The sequence below is a fragment of the Cajanus cajan genome, chromosome 11, assembly GCF_000230855.2.
Source record: "Cajanus cajan strain Asha chromosome 11, NIPB_CcT2T_4, whole genome shotgun sequence".
NCBI classification, from domain to species: Eukaryota; Viridiplantae; Streptophyta; class Magnoliopsida; order Fabales; family Fabaceae; genus Cajanus; species Cajanus cajan.
Window position 1 is genome coordinate 6,507,665 of NC_138527.1, and position 22,659 is coordinate 6,530,323.

Below are 22,659 nucleotides of genomic sequence, written 5' to 3' on the forward strand. Positions count from 1 at the left end.
AGAAAAGATACAAGAACCCAAAGTAATAGAAAAATTTAAAGAAATAGAACAAGAAATAATAAAAGAAATTTGTTCAGAGGTTCCCAACGCCTTTTGGGATAGGAATTCTTTCGAAATAGAATTACCATATGAAGAAGGTTTCTCAGAAAAGGATATACCTACAAAAGCTAAACCTGTACAATTGAATAAAGAAACTCTCGAATATTGTAGAAAAGAAATAAAACAATTTTTGGATAAAAAACTAATTAGACCTAGTAAATCTCCCTGGAGCTGTGCGGCATTTTATGTTCAAAATGCTTCAGAAATAGAAAGGGGAGAACCTAGAATGGTTATTAATTATAAACCTTTGAATAAAGCCTTAAAATGGATAAGATATCCCTTACCTAATAAATCAGAATTAATTAGCAGAATATATAATGCAGTAATATTTTCTAAATTTGATATGAAAAGTGGTTATTATCAAATAAAAGTAAAAGAAGAAGATAAATATAAAACTGCATTTATAGTACCCTTTGGGCAATACGAGTGGAATGTAATGCCTATGGGACTTAAAAATGCTCCCTCAGAATTTCAGAATATCATGAATACTATTTTAAACCCTTATTCAAAATTTGCATTAGTTTATATAGATGATGTATTAATATTTTCAGAATCTATTGAACAACATTTAAAACATTTAAGAATATTTAAACATCTAATCAAGAAAAATGGGATGGTAGTATCTCAAAAGAAAATAAAAATGGCTCAAACCAAAATAAGATTTTTGGGTCATGATATATATCAAGGAACAATAACTCCAATAAAAAGAAGTATTGAATTTTCTGAAAAATTTCCGAATGAAATAAGAGATAAAAATCAACTACAAAGATTTTTAGGATGTGTGAATTATGTAGCAGATTTTATTCCTAAGATTAGAATAATATGTAAACCTCTTTATAATAGGCTTAGAAAAAATCCTAAACCATGGACCCCTGAGCTAACCAAAATAGTTCAAGAAGTAAAGGCCCAAGTTAAAACTTTACCTTGTTTAGGAATACCAAACCCTGAAGCCCAATTAATAGTAGAAACTGATGCCTCAGAACAAGGGTATGGTGGGATTCTTAAACAAAAAATAGAAAACCATCCTGAACAAATAGTAAAATATCATTCGGGTATTTGGAACCCAGCCCAATCCAAGTATAGTACAATTAAAAATAAATTTTGAGCATAGTTTTATGTCTTCAAAAGTTTCAACATGAACTAATTAATAAACCATTTCTTTTAAGAATAGATTGTAAATCTGCGAAAGAAGTTTTGGAAAAAGATGTAAAAAATTTAGTTTCAAAACAAATTTTCGCTAGATGGCAAAGTTTAATATCTTGCTTTGATTTTCAAATAGAATTTATTAAAGGAAAGAATAATTCAATACCAGATTTTTTAACACGAGAATTCTTGCAGGGATTCCCTTATAGCCACCCAAACCAAACAAATGGGTTCCCAGCCCAAACCTCCTTAAAAAACTGGGCCATCTAGTCTCTCACTAGATGACTTTTCTCCTTCATATTCAAAAGCATCCCAAACTAGAAAATTACCCAATACTCTGAAAAACCCCCTTGAAAATAAATTCACTGTTTTAGCTCATGCTCCTGAAACACCAGAAAAAGCCTCTCCTTCTAATACAAAGAATATCCCAAAAGAATTTCATATTCTTGAAAACTGTCAGCATGTGGTTACTTTAGAAGAACATTGGCAAGATGAAGATCCATGGAAGATTGTAAAAAATCTAGCTCCTCCTCACTGGAGTTGGATTCCAAAAAATGAAAATTTGAAGAAAACTAAAAAATTTTATCAGTTTGTTTTAATAGATACCGGTTCAGTAGAAATAACTCCTGTAGCAGACCTGAAAAACCCTTCTATTATAAATTATTCCAAATTGAAAATTATCAAAGTGTTGTCCTATCTTGATTGGAAACAACACCCTTTCACCGAGAAAAACTTCTCTAGACCTTTTGACCCTCCTTCATATTCATATTTTGACTACCAAAAGGCCTGGACCTACATATTACTAGAAGAAAATCCCAAACACTCTTGGTATATTAGCTTTAAAAATGAATTATCCCTTCCTATTCCAAATTGGTTGTAGATTGGTTCTTTCAAATAAGCCCAGTCCAATCCATTATTCCTGAAAATGTTTTAAATATCTACCGAAAATATAAACTGCTTACCTCAAACCAACCTCCTCACCTTCGCCTTATAAAATTTTGCTCTACAATGGGTATAAGTTGGCTTTTAGCCCATCTCTTGGAAATACATCAGCATAAAGAAGAAACCTACCCAAAAACTATTTGTCGTAAGACAAAGGTTTTTTGGTGGAACAAATTTGAAGTAAAATATGTTGAAGAAAGATTTCAAAAATGGAAAACTTTGGGCCTTCAGACCTCAACCAAGGCCCAAGCTACTCTGAAAATAGAAAAGCCTCTCACAAAGAATATTCTGGATACACTTCCCTCCTCTAAAGAAGAGAAAGCTATTTTGAAAAAGAAATTATTAGATGCTTTATCTTCTTTAGGCTCCGAATCTGATGAAGAAGAAGAAGTTGAAGATTGCTATGCTATTCAAATGGCTCAGGCGCCTGAAAATGATAATATTGATTTATATAATTTGTAGCAATCAACGGAAAAGGTTGCTCAAATTAAGAAGAAAATTCAAGAATACCTTCTTAAAGTCGAAGATCAAATTCAAATTCGTATCATGAAAAAATTAATAAAGACAACAGATGGAGATCAACTCTAGAGTACCTTTGAAGATTTGAAGAATTTTGAAGATTGTAGAGCATCTGAGTAAGAAGTTGTGGGTCCCTTGTCTCCCACGTCGCCCAAAAGATGCTTTAATATTTTGTTAGTTTGTGTCGGCGGTATATATATATATATATATATATATATATATATATATATATCTATATATATATATTTTTTTTTCTTTCCATATTTAAGCTCCTCTTGAAGACGTTTTTAAGAAAAATATTGGTTAAATACCTCTTTTGGTCTCTTACAATGTTTTTTTGTTTCAATTTAGTCTCACTTTAATTTTTGGTCTCAATTTGGTCCCCAATAACTTAAATTAGTGCAATTTAGGACTTCCGTCCAAATGATTTATACGGAGTTAACTGTTAGCCACGTGGCATCGATGCGCACGTGGACACCAAAATTAAAAAAAAAAACCTAAAACCAGAATGGCCCGTTCTGAAACCAGAATGGGCCGTTCGGATTTTAGAACGGGCCGTTCTGAATTCAGAACGGCCCGTTCCATAACGCCATGCTTTTTATTATATATTTTTTATTATATCTATATTAATAAATATATAATAAATAAAAAATATAATAAATTAATATTCATTTATGTAAAACTAAAAAAAAAATCAAATAAGATAAGACCTTCCAAAATATTTTTTTGATTTGAATTTATCCAGTTCAAAATCTTGACTAAAATGCCGCAATGTATTTCAAAAATTGAAAATAAAATTCAGGGTTTAGGGGTACCTCCTCAAGAACAGGTTGTGATTGTTGGGGTACATCGTCAATGACTTCAAGGAAAATCACTGTTTCGTTTTATCCTTGACTGTATAGTGTCAATTTGGTAGTAAGTGGTTCACTCCAGTTTGACTAAGAATGAAATAAAACTTGTTACCATTGTCCTTAGTGATACACTACATCATCTTTAATGATATACTGTATAGCTCAAATGTTTAGCAATTGAAGTTATTAATCCTCATTAACAATATTACCAAATATAGTGTTTGAAATGTTTTGTATTTTGGTATTTTTGTGCACAAAATTCTGGACCAGAACAGCCCGTTCTGGTTCCAGTGTATTCAAGTATTTTTTGATCTATCTACTTGGCATCCACGTGGCCACCAGTTAACTCCGTTTAAATCATTTAGACGGAAGTCCCAAATTGGAACGATTTAAATTATTGGGGATCAAATTGAGACAAAATTAAAGTGAGACTAAATTGAAACAAAAAACATTATAAGGAACCAAAAGAGGTATTTAACCAAAAAATATTTCATAAAATTAAAAGTAAACATATTTTTATTACTATTTTTCATTTTCAATGAAAATGAAAAAGAAAACAGACATACCAAACTAACCAAAAATGAAAAAAAAGATGTAGGTTTCGTTTCAGTTCCAATTTCAATTTTCGTTTTTCTTAGAAGTTAGAAGTCAGATCCGTTTTCCAGTTTTTCCCACTCAATCTCATTTCGACGCAGATGAAGCTCCAACAAAGCTTCGCTATTTCCAATTCTTGATTTCTGTTTCCCAAAGGGAAAGCCACGACGATGTTTCGTTTGGAGCAGGAAAAGACCCGCAAACGAATTTGATTCTCAATTCGTTCTTCTAATTTTCAATTGCGAAGGTGTTGCCATGGCGGACGCGTCCTCGGTGATTCCCGCAGCCGTGCTTCGCAACCTTGCCGACAAGCTCTACGAGAAGCGCAAGAATGCTGCACTCGAGGTTTTTCGATTTTCGTTCCTTTTTTTTTTTTTTTTTTGTTGTTGGTTGATGCCAATTTGATGAGTTTTGAAGGCATTGGTGAATTTTGAGGGTTTTGTGTTATTGTAGGTTGAGGGGATAGTGAAGCAGCTTTCTACGACTGGGGATCATGTTAAGATAACTGCTGTGATCAATTTGTTGACTACGGATTTTACTTATTCGCCACAAGCAAACCACCGCAAGGTACACTACTTCTGATTTATTTATCTAGTTTTTTTTTTTTTTTTTATATAATTTTGGTAAATTCTAGTTTTAACTTAGTTATTTGAGTTACTTTATTTATTTATTTTTGAATTTAATGAAGGGAGGGTTGATAAGCTTAGCTGCTGCTACTGTTGGGTTGACTACTGAAGCTTCTCAGCATCTTGAGGTATGGGGTTGCCTGTCTCGCTAGTTATTTTGGTCATGGATTACTAATGAACTGTTCCCACTCATTAAATTATGCAAATTTCATTTTGGGTGGTCTACCTTAGAAGCATGGTAGTGGTCACTGGGTTTAGTGGAAGAGAATATACAAGCTCTGTGTGTATGTGCACCCCGTGAGAAAGAGAGTACGAGCTTCTGTGGCTATGCGTGTTTTCACATAATTGTTTGTACTTGGAATTAATATGCTTTACATGAGGAAAGAATTATGGATTTCATCAAACAACCTTTTGTCTGTTTTTGGTTTCTTGTAATTATGAGTACATGTAGTTTATTATAAGGGCATGGTGTTATTTTCTTCTAATGATTGAGATCAAAGTTTGTTACTGCTTCACATAGGCTTGATGGGTGATCTCACAACATAGTTATTAGAATCTTATGTTTCACGATTTGAATCTTTTGATTTGATACAATTTGGCAACCTACCGATTTGTATCTTTAGATGAATGCAAAATGTCTTTGTAGTTTGTATCTTATGATACATGAATGAATCTATGCAATTTCATATTATGGTACAAATCATACAATTCAACGATTCATTATTTTTTCCTTTTTTACGTTTCTTTCATCAATTCTCATGAAAATTGAAAAATCACATAAGTTTAAATTGTTAAATGAAATAGAATTGAAGGAACACTTCTGAACTTAATCAACTTATCCTATTTGATTATTCCATAAGTCTATTTGTCACATTCATTCAATTTAGTCTAGAGTGCTTTCATATGTCGTATGTTATTGATTATGAATCTTATGATTGACAAATAACGATATGATTCATGATTAGCTTTCCGATACACAAATTTTATATGTCAGAACATTGGATAATTCCATTTAATCAGACCTATGAATCAGAAGCTCCCTGGGGGATCTCCTCCGAAGTTGCTATATGTGGCCATAAAAATAGTTCCTTTTCGGTTTCAAAGTTGTGCATGCATATAGCTGTATATCGATTCAGCAAACACTATTTGTCTTGTAATTCGTAAGCAGATTTGATGACTTTTAACCATAGTTTGAACATTATTCTTTAGCAGCATATTTATTGCATCTGTATTACAAAGCATTTTGAGAACCACAGCATTATGAAACTGCAAATTCTAGTACGTTGACGCATGGAATATAATAGTGATAAGTAAATTTACTGTTCATGTTATTGACATGAAAAGGCTAATTACTTTTGGATGTTAGTTCTGTTTTTTCTATTTAAGCTGATTTTACCGTAGTTCAAAATTTTAGGATGGGGTTTAAAAGTCAAATAAGACAATTTCATCTTAAAGGATACAATTGATATGTGTATTCAATTTCATTCTTACCTGCATATTTTGTATTTGACAGGAAATTGTACCACCCGTATTAAATTCTTTTGCCGATCAAGATAGCAGAGTTCGATATTATGCTTGCGAAGCATTGTACAACATAGCAAAGGTGAGGGTGTAATTCTGCTGACCTATATAAACCTTTAATATGGTAATGTACAATCCTGTTAATCTTGTTTTGATGCTAGGTTGTGAGAGGAGATTTTATTATATTCTTCAATGAAATCTTCGATGCCTTGTGCAAGCTTTCTGCAGACTCAGATGCCAATGTTCAAAGTGCTGCTCATCTCTTAGATCGACTTGTGAAGGTATAATTAATTTCTATTGAACTCCAACAATTCATTGAGCAGATTTACATGTGTGCACATGCCATATGTTTTCTGAATAGATATTGATCTAATAATGATTTGAATTACTGTTCCCTTTTGATTAACTAATGGATTAAATGTTATTTTATTCAAACAGGATATTGTGACTGAAAGTGATCAGTTCAGGTGCACCTTCTAACTTCTATGCTATATGTTTCTCTGTATGAATGTATCCTTTCAAGCTTCAAAAGACTTGAGGATACAGAGATCTCTGATTGATTTGTAATGCTTCATGCCCCTCCATTTTCTGTCTTGATTATCAGTATTGAAGAATTTATACCGTTGTTGAGGGAGCGCATGAATGTATTGAATCCTTATGTCCGTCAGTTTTTGGTAGGATGGATTACTGTATTGGACAGTGTTCCAGATATTGACATGCTGGGTTTTCTTCCTGATTTTCTTGATGGTAAGTGTTTTCACATAAAGACTCAATTTTTATGTCTCTATTCTCTTGACATGATATATACATAATCAATGTAAACCTGCTAATCATTCATAAACATCTCAGGTTTGTTTAATATGTTGAGTGATTCAAGTCATGAAATACGTCAACAAGCTGATTCAGCTCTTTCTGAGTTTCTTCAAGAGATTAAGAATTCGCCAGTAAGGCTTCTGCTAATGTATTTTTTTTCCCTTTCTGTTGGAGAAGCAAGCCTTTTGAAACTTTTCAGATCGCAATTCTTCTTTTAAGGCATTGTTTTCCCCTGTTAGCTTCTTGGACAGGGATCCAGAACCCAATTAAAGGGGGTGGGGGCAGATTTTTTTAATAATTAATTTAAGTAAATATTAAATTATAATTATTAAATACATCATATTATTTATCTAACTTACAAAATCCCATTCTTTTAAATCACAAAATCATCAACAATATAAAATATATATTAATTTTAAACTAATTTTTCAATGTAATCATATATTTAAAATAATAAATGTTAAGTTTGAGAGAGAGAGAGTTTGAACAGTAAGATGTGACTAACTGCCTAACAGAAGCATTGACGACCTATAACAACTTGATAGATTAAAGGGATTAGTTACACAAAACAAAAAATATAACTGGAAGATAAAGAAGTAAGGTTATACTCCAATACCTCCCTGCAAGCTCAAGTAGGTGAATCAACGAACTTGAGCTTGGCATGCAAATCACAAAACCGAGACGGAGATAGAGCTTTGGTGAGAATATCAACTCATTGATCAATAGAGGTAACATGAACTACTTGAAGTTTCTTAGCAGTAACTTTTTCATGAACAAAGAACAAATATAATTCCATGTGTTTTGTTCTAGTATGAAGAACTGGGTTATGTGCCAGAGCAACTGTACTCATATTATCACTCAGTATAACCGGTGTCAAGTAGGACACATGAAGATCAAATAATAATGTTTGAATCCATATTAATTTAGCAATGATTGCTGCCGAACTTCTATACTCAGCCTCTGTGCTGGAACGAGCTACGACTGTTTGTTTCTTGGACCACCAAGAAACTAGATTTGGTCCAAGAAAGATGCACCTGATCTAGACCTTCTATCATTAGGATCAAAAGCCCAATTTGCATCACAATACGCATGAATGGATAGGGAGAATTTGAGTGTGCTGGTTGAAGATGCAGTCCCAAAGAAATTGTGCCTTGTAAATACCAAAGAATCCTCTTTATAGCAATCCAATGTTGCTCAAGACGATTTGACATAAATTGACAAACCTTGTTAACTGAGAAGCTTATTTTTGGTCTAGTTATTGTTGCATCTGGTGATGTACCAACAACTGGTCAATAGAGAGAAGTGTCTATAAACTTTTTTGAACCAATTTTTGATAGCTTGCTGCCACTGGTCATAGGTGATGAGATAGGTTTAAAACCTTCCATATTAGTATGATTGAGAAGATCCCTGATATACTTGCTCTGGGTTAGAACAATAGAACCATCCGCTCTAGGCTTGACTTCTATTCCCAAGAAGTAGTCTAGATCACCAAGATCTAGAGAGAAAAAAGCTGTATTGAGTTGCTGAATCAGATTTTGTAGTATGGTAGAGTTATTTCCAGTGATAATAATGTCATCAACATAAACTAGAATGTAAATGACATCACTATTATTAGGATAAGCAAACAAAGAAGGATCACATTTACTAGGTTGAAATTATAGATGCTACAAAGTAGTTTTCAATTTATCAAACCAAGCATGCGGAGCTTGCTTGAGACTATAAATTGCTTTGTTGAGTTTACAAACCTAACTTTGGTTTGAAGATTCAAATTCTTGTGGTAAAGTCATATAGGCTTCTTGAAGTTGACCATTGAGAAACACATTATTTACGTCCAACTGTTGAATTTGCCAATGATGAGTTAATAATAATGTGAGAATTAATCAAAGAATAATTGGTGAAAATATCTCATTGTAATCATATCCAAATTGCTGATGAAACCTTTTAGCAATGAGTCGAGCCTTGTGCTTGTGAATAGATCCATCCGGATTCTCCTTGACCCTGAAACTCCACTTACATCCTATAGCAGTTCTGTTGGGGGGAAGAGGAACTCGAGACGAGTTTTTATTGAGCAAAAGAGCATTGTATTCTTCATTCATGGCAGCATGCTAGATATCATTAGATAAAGCTTGTTTTGTAGTTTTAGGTTCAAAATGAGTCAAAAGAAGTGTTGGTTGTAGCTTGTTTTTAATGATACTTGACTTGGACTGTTTATCATAGGATCTAAGTTTGATGGTTGAGAAGTTGCAGTAGAAGCAATGTCTTGTTGAGGGAAAGTTGATTCTTCTAATAAGGAGTGAGATGGTTGAATGAAATTACTAATAGTAGTGGATGTTTGTGAGCTATTTGCAAACATAGAATCTAATGTCGAAAGTATGGTAAGAGGAACATTGACAACTTGCTATGAGGACGTCATGGATTCAAAATGAAACATAGTTTCATATGGGAACTTTGACTCATTAAAAATAACATCTTTGGAGATATATATACGACCATCAGACGCAAGACACTTGTAGCCTTTGTGACATGGAGTATTCCAAAAATACACACTCTTGAGATCGAAACTGCAATTTGTTTTTGTTGTTGGGTTGTAAGTGAGGAAAATCGAACAACCAAAAATTTTAAGGTAATTGTAGTTTGGTTGTTAATGAAACAAGCGTTTGTATGGTACACCATTTTGTATGGATGATGAAGGAAGGCGATTAATGAGATAAATGCTTGTGAGAAAAGCATGATCCCAAAATTGCATAAAAATATTAGCTCGAGCTAGAAGCATAAGGTCAAGTTCCACATGTCTATGTTTCCTCTTGATAACTCCATTTTGATGATGAGTGTGAGGGCAAATGATGCCATGTTGGATGCCAATATTTGCAAGGTGAATAGAGAAGGGTCGAAATTCGCCTCCCCAATTTGTTTGAACAACTTTGATGGTGGAACTAAACTGTTTTTGGACTATGGCATGAAACTGTTTAAACACCACCAGACTTTGAGATTTGTTTTTAAGTAGATACATCCAAGTAAAATGAGTATGCGCGTCAACAAAAGTCACATAATAAAGATAACTACAAAAAGAAGAAATTGGTGTAGGGCCCCATAGATCACTACAGACCAATTCAAAAGGTGAATTGTAAATTGTTTGAGAGTGACTAGAAGGTAAGCTATGTGATTTACCAAGACAACATGGAGCACAAAAATCAGTGTCAATTTTATTGATAATTAGAAAATTTAAATTACAATTGGGAAAGACAATCCTCATTACATCATTATTTGGGTGGCCTAGTCTAGAGTGCCAAGTGGCAAAAGAAACAAAGGTTGTATTGAGTGAAGGCTCCAATCTTGTGCTAGACAAAGACAAAAGGAAATCGATATAGACCATCTAGGCTAACAAATCCCTTGAGTAGCACTTCTTTAGTATCCTGTGATTTCACCAAGCAAATAGAAGGGTGAAATTCAAAAAATACAAGATTATCTTTGCAATAAGATGTGATTAGGTAAAAATATTGGAGTACATAGGCTATTTATATGAATAACTGCCTAACAGAAGCATTGACAGCCAGCCTATAACAACCTGATAGACTAAAGGGATTAGTTACACAAAAACAGAAAATATAATTGGAAGATAAAGGAGTAAGGTTAATAAACATACTTTATTATAATTTTGTTTTTTTAAAAAGTGAAGGGAGGGGGAGGGGGGTGCAAGGGCCCCTGACCCCCCTGAATCCATCCCTGTTCCTGGGGAGTGTTTATTACAGCTGTTGTCTGCATTTATTTGTTTCCCATCTTTTAGGGTTCATATCTCTGCTGTGCATCATTTTCACATAATATATTGAAACAAAAGCAACATGTTTTGTTCATTTGTCATTTTCTGACTCGAGCAGTGCTACTCTTGAAGTCTGTAGATTATGGTCGAATGGCTGAAATACTGGTACAAAGGGCAGGTTCTCCAGATGAATTTACTAGGTTAACAGCTATCACATGGGTGAGTGGTGTTGCAATTTGACATGTTAAACAAGTCTTTATTGTAATCAAACTTTTGTTTAGTGTTGGTATCTAGTCGAAAATTTTCTTTATTGTTTGTTGTTCATTGTTATTTTCCTTTAATAATGTCTGTGCTTTCTTGTTTTAACAGATAAATGAGTTTGTCAAACTTGGTGGAGACCAGCTGGTCCCATATTATGCTGACATTCTTGGAGCTATTTTGCCTTGCATATCCGATAAGGAAGATAAAATTAGAGTGGTAGGCTTACCTAAGCTTTCCCTGTTTCCTCCCTCTTACTTTTTTACTTTTTTTTACTTTTTTTTTTTTAATTTGCATTTTTAAGTTCTCTGTTTTTTAACAATGTTTACTTTTGATGTTGCCTGTGATGGAAAGCAATGATTTAGTAATAATTTTTGGCTTACATGTAAGGTTGCTCGTGAAACCAATGAAGAGCTACGTGCAATCAAGGCTGATCCAGTTGAAGCATTTGATGTAGGAGCAATCCTCTTCATTGCTAGGAGGTGTAGTTTTTCTAACCAGGGAAATGGCTAGTTTTCAATTTCAAAATACTCACATTTGAAAAATTATTGATTTGTATAGTGCTTTGGGAAGCCAAGAACCTATTGGGAAATGATTATGAGGGTCTGTTTTGTTTAGCCAGCTTTATTTTGCACTGATTATTCTCGGGAATGGTTTAACTGGATAGGCAACTATCTAGTGAATGGGAGGCTACTCGAATTGAAGCTTTGCACTGGATATCAACCCTTTTATACAGACATCGTAGTGAGGTGATTCAATTGAATTTGGCTTTTATTATTTTGAGGCTGCTATGAATATGTGGACTTAATCTATTCTCTTACTATGATCTTTGGAGTCTGTCATATAGCTCAAATCTATGCCCGTTTGGATATTTCTAAAATTTATGGAAACATTCTGTTGTTTATGCCTTATATCGTGACAGGCCTTGGATTATAGGTTTGCTGAGAGTCTTATTTCTATTGATTAATGATAGAAGTTACTTGGCTGTAACCAGTAACTAATGCTATTCTGCTCCTTTTATATTTTTACCTTTTGTTTGAATATCAAATGAGATTATGCTTTTCTTTCGGTTATTCCAGGAATAATGGATTTACTGTAATTTTTATTTGTCATAGTTTAATTTATTATGGTAGAAAAGGTCTTCCCATTTAGGGCACATTTGTTTGCAGTTTTTCCAATTTTTTTAATTAAAATATGTTAAAAAAAATCCATAATAAATATGTAATGCTTTTGAAAAAATCAGCAAAAACCTAAAAAAAACTGTTTTGCTGCTTTCCTCAGAAGTTGAAACTTGAAACTAGCTTTGGAATAAAGGACTTTACAGTGTGTTTGGATGAAGAATTTTAAAAATTTAAGGAATTTGAAATTCTTAGAATTTGAATTATTTTGATTTCAATTTCCATCATTCCTTAAATGTCTTTTTTGATCAAGTCAATTCTAATTTTTAAAATTTTAAATTCTTAGTTTGGGTAGGGCAATTTAATTTCCACCATGGATAAAATTGATTCTAAACAAATATATATATATATATATATATATATATATATATATATATATATATGTATGTATATATATTGAAAGTTTAAGATTTAGTTTTATAAAACTAAATATTAGCCAATTTTTAAATATTTAATAATTTTAAAAAATAATATTACATAATAATTAATAATTTAAAAATAACATTGAATATTCAATAATTAAAAAAACTATGGATATTTATTATGTTGACTTTGAAAGAGAGAAGAGGGAGGTAGGAGAAAAAAGAGAAAGAAGAATTTCAAATTATTACTTTTTTTGAAAGAATATGAAATTCTAAAATTTCAAGAAATTTCACAAATGCTTGAATTTCAAATTCTTTGTAAATTCTTCATCCAAACAAAGTATTTTACACCAAAGCATTTGAAATGTTTCCAAAAATTGAATTAAATTACTCCATTAAAATCCTCCATCCAAATACTCTCTTAAAAAAGATGTATCATAGAATAGAATCTTTAGTTTTCTAAGCTGTAACAGCCAGGCCCCTGCAAATAATTTTGGTGTTTGTCATGACAATCAAATTGAATCAAATTACATTCTCTGGGATATTAATCACATGACACCATTACTAACAAAACTATTAGTTTTATGCATACTAATGAGGTTGAGGCACTTCGTATCTCTATTTATTTTTTGTTAAAAAAAAAAGGAGAGAATTTTAGAAGCAATTGTGTACTGATAATAGCAAGAGATGAGAAGAGAGAGAAAAAAGACAATTGTGAGTAGTGGGAGGTTAAAAGACTAAAACTTAAAAACAAAAGTTTAAATATAAATAAATTGGTCTATTTTTTAAGGAATTTGAAGGACAAAATGGTCTCATTAAAAGTGGAGACCAAAAGCAGTTGGGGTAGAAGGTATCCTCTTTATCTATTATTATAGATTATACATTATAGCAGTGGTATGTCTATCAGTTTTTCAAATTAGACGTATCCTTGAGTCCATGTTGTATTGTATCCATGCCCAAGTTAGTATCTATGCCTTCTAGTTTGTCATTCTTTTACCTTTTGTGCAAAACTTTGTTTTTCTTAATATATGAACCCCTTTTTTGAATTATTACTTTTCAATTTGCATGAAATATTTTGTAAGGTTGTGATTGCCTTACGCACATACAATAGAGTTTGGTGTCCATGCACTATTGATTTTCCTTGTCTGAAACAGGTTTTGACATTTCTGAATGACATATTTGATACCCTACTCAAAGCACTTTCAGATCCATCTGATGAGGTAGTGTCATGGCGATAGCATTTTTTTTTCCTATTTTATATTTCATCAAATCAAATTATTTATTTCTCGTGATCTTTGTGCATATGTTCTAATCAAGTTGTGATTTTGCCTGTACATTTATAGATAGGTTGTATATCAAAATATTACACAGATGACTTTTCGTATTATTTCAACTTAATGATGAGTAGTTGAGACGCTAAGTTGCTAACTACCTGCCTTGGGTGTTTGGGAATTTGGAGTTGCCTAGGATTTCTATTCTCAAATACTATTTACAGGTCAAAACATTACAATTTGTTCTAATAAATATTAGAGGATACGCAAAGAGATTGGACAGCTTTTTTTTTTGCTAGGAAGACTTCATATCCCTTTTTGCCTGCAGTGCCTCCCTTTGCACTAAATTCATTGAAAACATGAAGACCAATTAGCACATGCCTATTGGCATAAGGGTTAAGTTATCTTGGCACTGGTAGCCATATTATATAGGGAAAACATGATGGTAAGGCTTCAATGTCATTGATAGGATGATTAAAAGCTGGAAGTTTCCGTTTCCCATTCCATCTCCTTATGGCTGTCTGAGTCTAGTACTAGACCTTTGTGTATCATCATTTCTCTAAGATATGCATTTTTCTTTAGCTATGAAGCACAAACATCTGCAGAACGCTGTCTCAGCATGTCTGACATGTATCAGACACAACACTTGTTAGATATGTCTTGGACACACATCCACACCTCTACAAGGTGTCACAATTAAAAAATATTTTTTTGACTTAGACACCTTTCCAACACAGCTTAAACACCTCATTGACATGACTTGAACACTACTCTAACGACTTGAATGTAAGCCAAGAGAGTGAGCTAACAGTTGCTCTTGGCTAAATACTTATTTGACCTTCTTATTAAAAAAAATAAAAAGTCCACTAATTTTATAATATTGCACAACTCAACATTTTTTTAGTGAGGCTCATTTTTATCGGAATTACTAGTTGTTTTAACTTTTAAGAGATATGGTTCATCTTATCTTGAAATTGTTTTTATTAGAAAGATTGCATTGTGAAATGATCAATCTTAGTATTTTATCTATAAGGGTCATTATCATGTGAAAATTGTAAAGCTTAATTACTTTGTTTCTACCATGTGAATATATAATCCTTAATTCTCATTTTAGACACATGCAGTGTCTTGGTGTCCTACATTTTGGACATTAGCCATGTCCCTGTGTATGTGTCTATGTCCAGTATGTGTGTCGGAGTCGGTGCTTCATAGTTCTTGAGAGTGTGGAAGATGATAAAATCAGAGAAGAATTGAAAGGACGAAGGCTCAACATTATTGCTTTAAAATTAAATTTTATCATCTGTTTTGTTAGTAGTGAAGCTTGATAGTTACAACTTCGCCACATAATTACTTATCACAAGCAGTAACTTCAAACAAAATGTCCTTAAAACCACTTTGGAGCATGGTAGTAAGTATCGCACGATTCGCGATTCGTATCGTACGATACGATATGATTCCGAGGCTCCGCGATTCGAATCGCATGTTGACTCGTTTTTGATTACGAATCGTGTTCGAATCGTTTGTATCGTGATCGAATCGGAAAATTGCGATTCTAAGGAGAAATCGCACGATTCTGGACGTTGCGGGTCACCCCCGAAACCGGGTCGGGTCATGCATGACCCGGTTCTAAAAACCCTAAAAGAATGATTTTTTTTTCTTAAAAAAAAATGAAAGTGAGACAGAAAGTGCTGCTTATACTCCCTGTACATGACCCACTTAGTGGGTTTCACTTTTTGTGGTCCATTTGCGTCGTTCAACTTCTCTGCTTCGATTGTTTGGGTTTCTGTTCATCGTGGTCCAAGGTAAGGGCTTCCTTCTTGTTGTGTGCCAAGATTGGTAAGGGAAAATCAATAATAGAAGATGAGGATGAAATTGAAGATAATGAAGAAGAAGAACTTTTGATATTAGAAGATGAAGATGACTTGAGTGATGTAGATCTTGGAGTTGGGGATGATGAATGATCTTGGATAGGGGCATTTTGTATAGATTTTTTGAGGCTATATGACTGAATTTGTGTGGCAGAATTTGTGTGGTAGTAGTACCACTTGTTGCTGAGTTTATGCTGCAAAAACACTAATATTTTTTTTGGTTAGCTATATTGCTGAATTAGAGTAGCAAACAGTCCCTGGTATATGCATATATTTAACAACAACAATGATTTTTTTGGAGGCTTTGTTGTTGAACTGTGCAGTTATTTCTTTTGGCTTTGAGACTGTTATTATTTGTATAATTGTATCTTTGTTTGTATTGAAGTTTATATGTTACTAATTACTATATATTTATGTATGACTTCATTTCTATATGTCTTGTATGCATATATATACACTATGTTTTTATTGATTATGAATCTTACGATTCACGATACGATTCAATTCACGATTCAAAAAATAAGCCTTCCGATACATTATTTGTATCTCGATTCAACTACCATGCTTTGGAGTGATTTCTTTTAAAAGAGAAATATTTTCTAAATTTTTCTCTGAAAATAGCATGATGTTTGGTTTTGTTAGAAGGCCATATAGATTTCTTGTGTATGCCTTCTTGACTGTGTTGAGAAATTCTTTGAAGATTGTGTATCGAACCATCCAGTTGAACCTGTTGGGATCTTGAATAGGCTATGTCTATGGTTTCAACATTATGCTATTCAACTTTGGTTTGATACGATCTAGCTGCAAATTTCTGGTCAAACCAATCGAGTGATAACTCATGGATCTTACCAATTCTTTCTATCTCTGGTTTGGTTTTTAAAAAAGTGCTTGAGCCTTGAGTTCTGACTGGATAAAAAGTGATATTTTTGAATTTTCAATGCATTCTATTTGTGTAATTTAGGAAATAAAAAAATTCACTTGAATTGCCCTTGAGTTCTGATTTCTGACTGGTTAAAAAAGTAATATTTTTTAACTTTCCCTTGCATGCTATTTGTTTAATTTAGGAATAAAAAATTCACTTGAGTTGTCCTTAATTTGTTTCTATTTGGTAATATGTAATAGGTTGTGCTTCTAGTTCTTGATGTTCATGCGTGCATTGCAAGAGATCCCCACCACTTCAGGCAGCTTGTTGTTTTTCTAGTGCACAATTTCCGACTAGATAATTCTCTTTTGGAGAAGTAAGATATTTTCCTTTAACATATGAATTCTTCTAGTTATAATTTTCTAAAATATGTTATAACTACTAACATCCACTTTTTCATTCATTAAAATTATAATATTGGATAATAAATTTCAGGCGTGGTGCTTTGATAATCCGTCGCCTTTGTGTTCTTTTGAACGCAGAGAGAGTCTACCGTGAACTTTCTATAATATTAGAAGGAGAATCTGATTTGGATTTTGCGTCAATTATGGTTCAGGTTTGTGTGACTTTTCCAAGTGAAATATTGTCTGCAATGGACTTTCATGTTTCTTTTTCATTAACATATTGTGTTATGCAGATTGAAGAGAATAAGAGAAAGAACTATTTGCATATATGGGTGGTGATTTGGTTTCCACTTTTATTCGACAGTTGGGGAACTTCTTTTTGTTATGTCACTTTTGTGCAGTATTGCACATCTCACTGATGGAAAATGTGGTTATACGGAACATCCATGTTTAAAAGAGAATATCAAATTTTTAAAAGACTAATGTGGTGACTCATAACGTTGGAGGACTAGATTGAGGGTTTTCTCCTTTTAAAATAATTTTCCTGTAATGGAATTTGAGGCTAGACATTCCAAAGTTCAAAGCTTTTGCTATTTTGGAAAATCCAGGAAAAATGTTTTCGTTGATTATCTTATAATGCTCAATGATTCTCTATTGTAGGCTTCAATCAATTTTATGTAATTGAAGTTAATGACTGATGTACAAGTATTTTTATAACCTAAATGATGTTGAGATCAATAGTTGTAGGACACTATTATCAATATTATTATTTTTGGTGCTTTTGTTCCATTGCAGTATTTATTTTTCTTTTTCACAAGTCTGAAGTTTAAGACTGTCGTATGTAATGAAGCAGCATCCTTCTGCACTTTTTTTACCTTTCTAAAATATTTCAGGCTTTGAATTTGATCTTAATTACATCATTGGAATTAGCTGAGATCCGAGATCTTTTGAAGCAATCACTGGTAAATCCGGCCGGGAAGGACTTGTATGTTTCTCTGTATGCTTCTTGGTGTCATTCTCCAATGGCAATCATAAGTCTTTGCTTCTTAGCTCAGGTAGGTCTTTATAACATGATTCGGATTATTGCTTGCCATTTCAAGTTTCTTTCTCTAGCAGGTGCACATACACATTGTAAACAATGTCTATTTGTGGATACTAGCTATAGATATATTTGGACTGTCCTTTTTTGTAAAATAAAATTTGTCATTCCAACAGACTTACCAACACGCCAGTTCAGTGATTCAATCACTGTTGGAGGAGGATATCAATGTCAAATTATTGGTCCAACTAGATAAATTGATTCGCTTGATGGAAACTCCAATCTTTGCTTATCTTCGATTGCAGGTGCTTAACTAAAACAGCATGTTTCATCAGTATGTATCTTTTAAGTCTTGTAATAACGTATATTTTGTACTTAGTCTGTTAAAATAGGATGGATATGGAGTTGTCGAATGGGCTTATAATTTTTATGTTTGTTAAGTTATATGGCTACTATTTAATTCCCATTTATGATAATTTTTCTTGAAGTTTCATTTATTGTACCCACCAAATACTAAATGGTTTTTGTTTGGATCAAATCTTGAGTAGACATGTAATCCTTGACGATGCAGTCATCATTCTTATTTTTTTATTTTTAATTTAAAAGGTGGAACTTAACTTATTAGAAGGACGAGTTCTCTAATAGGCATTGCTTGTATAATTTATTCTGTTTATCCTGTATGCTAATTTGAGGTAGTATTCAATATAAAATATAGTAATGTTGAATTATGGATCGAATATCAAGGTTGCATTCTTGGGAAGAATTGTTGTAATATATATCAAATTTTAAATACAGGCTCCATTTTTGCAATTGATTTACGTTAGGACTTTGGGGGAAGGGGGAGTTACTGAGTAAGTTAGGATAGTTAGAATATTAGGTAGTTATAGTGAGTTAGTGACGTAAATAAATTGGAGGACTGAAGGGGAGGGAATTCATTCTGATCTGTTCATTTGCAGATTGAGCATTAGCTTTATGAAATGAGAAATCCTTTGTGAAGAGAAAACCCTTGGAGGATAGTTATCTCTCCTATTTGCTGTTCCTTTGCTATCAAGAAATATAATCTTTCTTTTCTTTCTTCTATTTTCTGATCTGGGTTCTTAACAATTTACTATACCTCACTCTTATAACTTATTTAAATGGAGATTGTACACTTGTAATAGAATTCATATAAAACCCTTTGTGATAAATAACACCACTCTATAATATTGAATCTATCATATGGACCCCTTTGACTGGGTTTTTGGGTTTCCTTTCAAGGGAAGGAAAAATGATGGAATGCTTAAGCCGTTATAATTTGAAATCCCAGTTGGTTCTATAAGCATAAAACCATATATATATATATATATATATATATATATATGAATATTTAATGTGGTTCTCAATCCCTTTTTTATGCTCTTATTGACTCACTCATCTTATACTATTCACGTGTTGACCCTTATGTTAGTTTTTGCCATTTTCATTGTGTTTGATATGGCTAATTTTCTCTTGCATGTAGGGGTGTTTATGGGTTGTATTGGTTCAGATTTAGGGTAAAATCAAATTCAAACCGATGATATTTAATTGAGTTGGTTTGGTTTGGTTTTTGATTTATTTTTTTTGCGGCCAATTCGAAACGCATCAATCTGACTATGATTGGATTGATTTGATTTGAGTCACTGGGTTATGATAAATAAATTATTATATTTTTTTAAAAGTTTTTATCTACACTTATAGTATATTCTGTGTAAATATTTAATTTTATATTAATGCAAGGTAAAACTATTTCTTGTTTTTTAATGACTAATTATTTATTTTATTTAATCTTTTATAGTTATCACTTTATATTATTAAATTTTAACTTCTTTATCCAAAATATAATCAAACAATGACCAAATTAAGACACTTGGTAACACTAGATAAGATTATATAAGATCATATGAAAAAATAGAAAGAAAAGCAAAGGTAGAAGAAAGATTCAAGTTCCAAGTTGTATTAACCTAAAAGTTAAAATAGTTAATCAAGTCATCAGGTTGGTTTAGGTTGAAAAAAGATAATTCTGAGAACCGAATAAACTATAATTGATTTGGTTTGAATTTGAAATGAAAAGAACCAATTTAGTATACTTATCTGAACCAATTTAATTTTAGTTTGGATTTTTCATGTTCATCAGGTCAATATGATCTGATGAACACCCCTACTTGCATGAGATGAATCAACTAACCATCAGTCCTCTTTTTAATTGTGGTAAGGGATAGTTATGTTTTTTAAATGGTGTCGCTCATGAGCTCAAGTCATTATTTAATTTTGCAGCTTCTTGAACCTGAAAGACATATTTGGTTATTCAAGGCATTGTATGGTCTTCTGATGTTGCTTCCTCAGGTATCTGCGAACAATTTATTTTTTCCTGTTGAAAAGTTGTTGAGGCATTGATTTCCTTGTACAAATGAGATGTGTTCAAATAAATTCCTTTGGAGGTGACTTTTTAGACTAGCATTGGTTGCAGTAGTTGAATCATCTGTCTCTCTTTTTTCTGTGTTCTGAAGTGACATTATGCTTTGCATTATTTCCCTGTTTATTGGTGTATATTACTACAAGTTAATATAGCCAGTTTTCTTATTTCAATGCACTATTCAATATTTCAATTATGTCAAAAGAAGGAATGTGGTATATTATACTTTCCTATAACAGGCGTCTAGACAAAATTGATTCAATCTAGATGTTATACTCCTGCGCACAGTTGTAAAAATATGGAATGATATATGCATAAAGGAAATAGTATGGCTCAGGGCAGGGAGGAAGATATGCCTAGTTTTTAGGCTGTTTTTCAGAATCTGCTGGTACAAGGTTTGACACCCTTGTGTTATTGAATATAATGTCTGGTGCAGGTTCATTGATATTTACTTTTTATTTTTTTACTTGCATGTTTTCTTAACATTGTGTCAGTAATATAATTTTACCTGAAGATGTTTGTCTGGCCAGTAAGATTGATAATAATTATTGGAAAAACTTTAAGTCTCACATTGATTAACGATAGTGCCTATTAGGAACTTATAAAGCAGTCATCCTTCCTCACTTTTCTAGTTAGTTTTGTAGGATGAGTTAGACCCAAAATCTAAGATGGTATTCTAGTTTATTTTAGATCCATTATTAGGCCACCTGCCATATCACCAAGTTTGATAGCACTCACCGTGATAGGGTGTATTGAGAAAAATCTAAGTTTATATTGACTAGAGATAGTGCATGTTAAGAACTTATAAAACTTACACATCTCACATTATAAATTGGTTTTGTAGAAATGAATTGCACCTGAAATATAAGAATAACTGTTATTGAATTAGCTCGATCTTCTTGCCAGTTATACTGTCTACAATCTACACTTCATGCATGGCGAAGACTTGTGGGGCAGGGATAAATTATTGTTTGGTTTAGTTACCTTTTTAGTCTCTATAGTATTATAAACTTTACTTTTTAGTTCCTATGATTAGAATTTTCCGTATTAGTCCCTATGCATCACATTTTTTTCCCTTAAAATGTATATATAAGGACTGAAATGAGATATTTTTTATTATAGGGATTAAAAGGTAAAGTTTGTGAAATTATAGAGAATAAAAGGCTAACTAACTAAACCTTGTTTCATGGGCCGGTCTTCTTTCAGAGTTTGTTGTTTACATATTAACCCTTTTTGATGCATCTGCAGCAAAGTGCCGCCTTTAAAATACTAAAAACTCGTTTAAAAGCTGTGCCATCGTATTTGTTCGATTGTGAGCGATTGAGGAGACCGCCTTCAGGGGATCCCCACCAATTTCTTCATAACATGCCCGATGGATTTCAAGCCATTGAGGATGGTGACGTAACTGAAGATGTTGTGAACTCACATAATGGAATAAATTTTGCTGCAAGGCTACAACAGTTTCGGGAAATGCAGCACCAACATCAGGTGCTTGCCAAAACACAGGCAAAGTCACGCAATATTTCCACTTCATCGTCAAAGGTTCCTGACCTCTTCATTCTGCACGTTGATTTTGTATTTTTTGTTTTAATATTTCGCATAACATAGTATACATTTGAGTCATCCTTTTGGTTTGTTTGGTTTTTTGATGTGCATAATATGCAGGAGGCACAAAGAGAGGAAGAACCAAGAAGACCTCAGTCTATTGAACGTAATGTTCCTCCTTCAAGATCATCAAAGAGAGGTCCAGGGTAGCTACAATTATAATTATAATTTTGATTCTGCCCATCGAGTCTAATATAGAGAATGTGAACTTTGAAGGGGTCGGGTATGATTTGTAAAATTGTAAATCATAGTAGTTCGTTTTATCTTTATTGGTTAGAGGCTGGGATGGTAGAAATTGGGTTTTGGAATCACGATAAGCTTGGGCTTTCCTGAGCTATTCTTTCATCTTTGTACAACGTGATACCCACGTGGTTCTGTTATTTTTTTAATTAAAAACCATGTGGGCTAGAGGGAGATATTTTATTTAGTAAAATATCTTTTGTTAACCTGTTTATCATTTTCTGCCATATCAAATATAATAAGGAGTTAGCTATTTTCATGTAGAAATTGCCCAAT

General features: G+C 32.7%; 1 protein-coding gene across 4 annotated transcripts; it reads left to right on the top strand.

Moving 5' to 3' along the window:
• Positions 1 to 4,117: 4,117 nt before the first annotated feature.
• Positions 4,118 to 22,600, top strand: LOC109813338 (protein VAC14 homolog). 4 transcript variants are annotated; one of them, XR_014430473.1, is made up of 20 exons: positions 4,118 to 4,493; positions 4,602 to 4,715; positions 4,837 to 4,902; positions 6,288 to 6,377; positions 6,457 to 6,576; positions 6,734 to 6,762; positions 6,900 to 7,042; positions 7,145 to 7,239; positions 10,998 to 11,084; positions 11,235 to 11,342; positions 11,514 to 11,605; positions 11,791 to 11,872; positions 13,818 to 13,883; positions 16,925 to 17,040; positions 17,160 to 17,280; positions 17,962 to 18,123; positions 18,284 to 18,412; positions 20,400 to 20,468; positions 20,778 to 20,933; positions 21,787 to 21,924. XR_014430473.1 is itself a non-coding variant. In XM_020377498.3 (20 exons), exons 1-20 carry the CDS (start codon positions 4,404 to 4,406, stop codon positions 22,291 to 22,293), a joined length of 2,163 nt encoding a protein of 720 aa, XP_020233087.1. In that variant the 5' UTR covers positions 4,121 to 4,403; the 3' UTR covers positions 22,294 to 22,600. The 4 variants fall into 4 exon arrangements, 3 of the variants coding, with proteins under 3 accessions (XP_082922209.1, XP_020233088.1, XP_020233087.1); XM_020377498.3 differs by lacking the exon at positions 20,778 to 20,933 and adding an exon at positions 22,204 to 22,600 and having other exon boundaries at positions 4,121 to 4,493; positions 21,787 to 22,080; XM_083066083.1 differs by having other exon boundaries at positions 20,778 to 21,924.
• The last annotated feature ends 59 nt before the right edge of the window (positions 22,601 to 22,659 follow it).